General features: G+C 40.8%; 1 protein-coding gene across 1 annotated transcript; it reads left to right on the top strand.

The window, feature by feature from the left end:
- Positions 1-202: 202 nt before the first annotated feature.
- Positions 203-5,575, top strand: LOC123096304 (probable magnesium transporter NIPA4). The gene is made up of 9 exons (XM_044517999.1): positions 203-509; positions 1,984-2,040; positions 2,634-2,724; positions 2,820-2,980; positions 3,080-3,207; positions 3,300-3,437; positions 4,043-4,135; positions 4,633-4,738; positions 4,821-5,575. The coding sequence occupies exons 1-9, from the start codon at positions 353-355 to the stop codon at positions 5,009-5,011; spliced, it is 1,122 nt and encodes a 373-aa protein (XP_044373934.1). The 5' UTR covers positions 203-352; the 3' UTR covers positions 5,012-5,575.
- The last annotated feature ends 450 nt before the right edge of the window (positions 5,576-6,025 follow it).

Raw genomic sequence — 6,025 nt, 5'->3', positions numbered from 1 at the left:
GTATGATGTTCCTATGAACGTTTGCACCATATAGTTCTCAACACTCAAAACTGCACAAAACAATCTTAGCACAAAGACTCCAACAATAATGACAAGAGGAATCAAGTTCTCTATAAATCAACTGATTAGGACTCCTAACTAAACAAAACATTAACACAAATAGGTGCTTCCACGAGGGCCCCGACGCACAAGCTCCCTCCCCTTAAAATTCTTACTTTGTTCCTCCGCCTTGCTTTTCCCTCCCGCTTCCGACTCCTCCCCCACCGCTCCCCATGTCGGCGGCGTAGGCGGACACGGCGGAGCCGGCGGCGGAGTGCAGAGGCAGGCCAGGGTCGTAGGCGCTCGCGAGGAGATGGCGGCGCCCTCCTCTTCAGCCGGGTTCGGGGGCATGTCGTCGGACAACGCCAAGGGCCTGGCCCTCGCGGTGTCGTCCAGCGCCTTCATCGGCGCCAGCTTCATCGTCAAGAAGATGGGGCTCAGGAGGGCCGCAGACTCCGGCGTCCGCGCGGGTGAGTTGCGCCACTCGGTGGCTGAGGCCCCACTGCTGCCTTGCTTGCTTCCTCTGGCCTCTGGATCTCGCCGGTGCGGGTTGGTTGGTCGGCGAGGGGGTCGATTGGGGCGGCCGATTTGGAGTGGTGGGTAGCGGAATCGAGCGGAGTTTTGTTTTGGTTGCTGTTCTTTGCTTGGTTGGTGGGAGGGATCTGCCTGTGGTAATAAATAAAAAAAGCAAAAAGGAGCAGCGCGGTTTATTCTTCTCCGGTAGATTGGCGGTCCAGACCAGTTGAATCGAATAGATTCCTCGGAACAATGGAGCTTGCTTATCATTGCAACTTCTCTGGAACTTTTTTCTTGCTCTCGTGGGTCTGAACAGAGGTGTGGAGTTGACGCTGGAAAAAGGGGGTAAAATTCGGACAGGGGGCGCGTTCTTCGCGGTAGATTTGGCCGCGTGAGGAGTCCAGTTGAGTCCAGACTCCAGAGCGAAGACTCGCATCTTTCCGTTGCAACTGGATGGCTTGATTCTCTTCTCTTTCTGCGGTGTGGAAAAGACTGCAATCATTTGGTTTCGTCGTTGAAAGTTCTCGCTGCTTCGCTGTGCTGTTTTGGTCCGAAAACTTCCATGAAAATCCAGTCCATGATCTCGCATTTGTTTCATCTCTTGAGTTTCTTTTGTTGGAATTGGGATGAGCGAGTCTGCGGAAGTGGTTTTTTTGGGGGCTAGGATGGCCTTCCGCAGTTGCCTTCAATAGCTAAACGTGCTTATGGATGGCTTCCATTATCGGTGGCTCGTTGGTACAGAATCACTGTTTAGATAGAAATTTTTGTTTGCAATATGTCTTGCCACTGATCTTTACCTGGGTTCCTGTTTTGTTGGATTGATTCAAATCAAATTTGGTGTTGTTACTTGCATAGAGCTTCCTCAATCATGAATAGATCTGCGCTAGTTGAGATCTTTTGCACGATTGAAGTGCTTTACTGGCACATTCTGTTAAAGAGACAATGACTCAAAAATGCCTTTTCGAAAATGATAAGGAAACCAGTAAATCTCAGAGCAGCCTGTGTTTTATATCGTCTTGTTGATCTGTGTGGCTATTTAGTTTGTTGGGTACTCAGCTTAAAATGATCAATTTCCCAGCTTACTATTTGGTATACAACTTGAATAGTTTTATTATTCCTTGCAACGAAGTCTGCTGGTGATTTCAGTTCATTTACCATGAAGTCTGACCAATGCACCTATACCCTTCGTATCATAAATTATTTAATCATACTTTCTACTCCCTCCGTTCCTAAATATTTGTCTTTTTAGAGATTTCAAATAGACTACCACATACGGATGTATATAGACATATTTTAGAGTGTAGATTCACTCATTTTGCTCCGTATGTAGTCACTTGTTGAAATCTCTAGAAAGACAAATATTTAGGAACAGAGGAAGTACAAATTTTAGTGCTGAATATAATAAGAGTGTTTATGCACATGAAACAGGTTATGGAGGGTATTCTTACTTAGTGGAGCCACTTTGGTGGATAGGCATGATTTCTAGTAAGTCGATTTCCATTCTTTCTAAACGCTATGCCACTTTTTAAATTTTTAATGTATTACTTTTTATACTTTATCACTTATTTGGGATCAGTGTTTTCCGTCCAATCGTAGCATGTCTTGTCTGATCATTTTCCCACTATTATTTTTCCTTGTTAAGTAAATGCCTGACCATGATGAGATTTCTGGTGGCTCTCACAGTCACCTCACATTGGTCGTGATGCCCATTTCCCCAGGGACGCAGACACGCATGGAGATTGTTTTGTGCTTAAGAGTTGAGATTGATATTGGTAACTTATAATAGGAGAAACTAACAATTTGCAATGAGTCAGATGATAGTGCAGGGAAAAAGCATTTTTTTGATAAGGTTTAGCTAGATGTAGCATATTGAGACACAGTACTCATGATAGTGGCTAGAGAGCAAATGAATTCTTGTCATTGGAATGTGATGCTTCAGTATGAATGTTCTTTAATGCTGTTTGCTGTTCTTAGGGAATAGAGATCCATTTTTTCCTCATTTTTTTGGGAAATGTTACTTATACTTTTGACAAAAAGAAACTTGACTAATATTTGCTCACATGGTCTCCTATGAACAGTGATTGTTGGCGAAATAGCTAACTTTGCTGCTTATGCATTTGCTCCTGCTATTCTTGTCACTCCTCTTGGAGCACTCAGTATAATCATCAGGTACAGTCATAGGAGTTCCTTAGAGAACTCTTAATAATGTGCTTTAGCTTGCTGCTTATTTAACTGAAATAACAGACCATTCTAAATGTTTGCAGTGCTGCACTTGCTCATTCCATTCTACAGGAGAAACTGCACACCTTTGGTATACTTGGTTGTGTTCTTTGTGTAGTCGGATCGATCACAATTGCACTCCATGCTCCCCAAGAGCGTGATATTGATTCTGTAAGGGAAGTTTGGGATCTTGCAACTGAGCCAGGTATTTACAACTTAAACATAGTGATGACAATGCCATTATTAACTTAATTTATATTTCACACGCCAGATGGATTCAATATTGTTTTCTTTGTTTTCTCAGCTTTTCTTTCATATGCGACTATAGTAGTGGTGGCAGCCTTGGTTCTTATATATTTTGTTGTCCCTCAACATGGACAAACAAACATCATGGTGTACATTGGAGTCTGTTCTCTTCTAGGATCTCTCACCGTATGCCTTCTCCCCAAACAGATTCATCTTGAGATTTCTTTATGGGATTTTCGCTGAATCCCATTTTCCATCTGATAGTGAGAATTTAACAGGTTATGAGTGTAAAGGCCCTCGGAATTGCATTGAAGTTAACATTCTCAGGAGTGAACCAATTATTCTATCCTCAGACCTGGGCTTTTGCTCTAATTGTTGCTACCTGCGTAAGCACCCAGATAAACTATCTAAACAAGGTAAATATTTCAGTTTCTGTTGTTATTGATGCCACTGAGTTGTGCATTGGTGCATCAAGCTGGATAGGGAACTTGAGGGAGCAAAAGTGTTTTCTGTTACAGCAGACTCAACAGTGCATTAACATGACAGTCATCACATCACCCAAGAGAATATAGATAACTATTTCTGGCATTTCTCCACACGATGTCACATGCACATTTGGTGCCAACAGGGCATCACCTTACCTTTTGCCATGTGGAAGGCCTTCTCGCTAATCGAGTGAATTTTTTTTCTTGTAGTTTTAGCTTTGGTTAACTCTCTCTCATTATGTTGATTTACAGTGGAGTAGCATATCCACTATATGTACTAGCATTTGGTCCTTGCAAGGAAAAGGTCATTACCTTCTGCAAGTGATTCTCCTCAATATGTGATAAAGTTTTTAGTGCATGAGATGGAACTGGGCTTCAGGTTAATAAGGAATGTTCCAACAACTCTCTAATGCATGCTGCCTTTTGGCATTATATGTTTTCTATTTGGCACTCAAAGTTCTTTCTGTTGAGCCACTAACATAAGCAAATCACGTTTGTTGTTAACAACAGCATTTTATTTCGTCTGTAAATTGCAGGCACTGGACACCTTTAATACAGCAGTTGTTTCACCAATATATTACGTGATGTTTACCTCGCTAACAATTATAGCCAGTGTGATAATGTTCAAGGTAATATTTTGCATCGCTTTCAGTGCACCCTTATTGCCAACTGAACTTCCTTAAAGTAAACTGTTGTAAACATTGCTGCTGAACTGCGGCGTGATTCTACTTTTATGTCTTGCTCTTCTTATTAGCTGCTCCTAAGTGGCCTGGTAGAGGTTTACCTGAAAATAACTCTCACGAATCACGATGATAAGGGCATCTGAGCATATAGTGCCACTGAAATTGTAGTTTAGGGTTATTGGCTTTTTCTGAATGCAAGCCACATGACCATTGTAATTGATGATATTTAACTGTGCATATTTATGGATGTTGAGGTGCTTTAAGTTCTAGTTGCATACCCATTTACTGAGCAATGTTGCTGTGGTTCTTTTTATGCATGATGACTTGTGCTTTTTATCTTGATCAACATACCTTATTATTCATTGATGCTGTTACTTCTCATAGAAAGATAGCTTTCATTATGCCAGAATTTTCTCCTCAGCTCGTAGCTCATTGACATGCAGGATTGGGATCGGCAAAATCCAACCCAGATTGTCACGGAAATGTGTGGTTTTGTGACCATCCTTTCTGGAACATTTCTCCTTCACAAGACGAAGGACATGAATGACAGTATGTCCCGAGTCTGGCCATTTTGCGCATCTCTGTTAGAAACAAAATCTCACTATGTCTAATGAGATTTTGTTCTGAATAGGTACTGGGCCGACTTTGTCTACACGACGCTCAAAGCATGCTAGTCAGACCGCATTTGCCATCGAGGTTCTTCCACTAAAATATCAAGATTGTGTGGATGACGAGACCTTGCCATTATCACTTCCCAAGGCTGATAATCACTACCTAATGCAAGAGCTTCCTCTTAGATACAAAGACTTGAATATTGCCTGATGGATATTCCTTTGGCTACATGTGGTAGGAACCTCTTAGCAAAGTTTGCCGTGCACAGTTTCAGGCAGGATTGGTTGATGAGGAACTGAACTTGGAGGTTTTATCTCATCTTTGCTGTTGGATAGAATGAGGTTATGGAAATTACAAGTTGATAGTATTATCCTTGCTCCTTCCTGGATGACAATTTCACCTTTTATAAGGAGAAACGAGGGATGATGTCAAACATGTGGTCAGTCAAGGGATGGTTACTCGGGAATATCAACCAGTTCTGGAAAACCGGATGAAGTGTACTTACATACAGTGGCATCATTTATTATTATACCTTTTTTTTCATTTTTAGACAGTAAATGCTGCAAATTGGGCTTATCTGATTTCTAGGAAGATGTTATATAGGAAAAACAAACCTCATTTTTTTTCTTGTACCTATCTCATAAATTGCTGCCCAGTTAGGTGCCAATTGTTATCTGTGTAATTATCAATTCATATTTTTTGGTAGACAATCGGCGAACCTAATTTGCATGTATCCATAAATATTTCTTGAGGATGGGTCACTGCGTTATGACATTTTTCTTTTTCCTTGTCTTGAAAATGTAATTCAGTTAATTTGGTTAAAGCAACGAGCTGTGCATGGGAGAAAAATTAAAGCAAATAATGAAGCGTTCTTACAGAGGAATATTAAATCAATGTTTTTACAGCAGGTATGCTGCTCTATCATTGAGATTATAGTCCTTAGAGAGTGTATTTGAGATAGATGTAGGCTTAATTTTAAAATGCAAGAAGTGTGATGTTACAAAAGGCGAAAATTACAGATTGGTAGATATGATTATGTAATTGTTATGAACAACAGAATTTATGTATCGTTAGGTACTGATGCAGCAGTAGGTAAAGTATGAGTACGTGCTGTGGCTTGAAATATGTATGAAATGAGTATATTAAAAGATTTTCAATGTGAGAAAACAGTACAGTGAGCATATTGAATAATGAGTAGTCTACAAAGGAAATGTATGTTGGATT

Source organism: Triticum aestivum, chromosome 4D (assembly GCF_018294505.1).
Source record: "Triticum aestivum cultivar Chinese Spring chromosome 4D, IWGSC CS RefSeq v2.1, whole genome shotgun sequence".
In the NCBI taxonomy this organism is placed as follows: Eukaryota; Viridiplantae; Streptophyta; class Magnoliopsida; order Poales; family Poaceae; genus Triticum; species Triticum aestivum.
The sequence above is the reverse complement of the archived record's forward strand: the minus strand, read 5'-3'. Positions and strand labels throughout refer to the sequence as shown.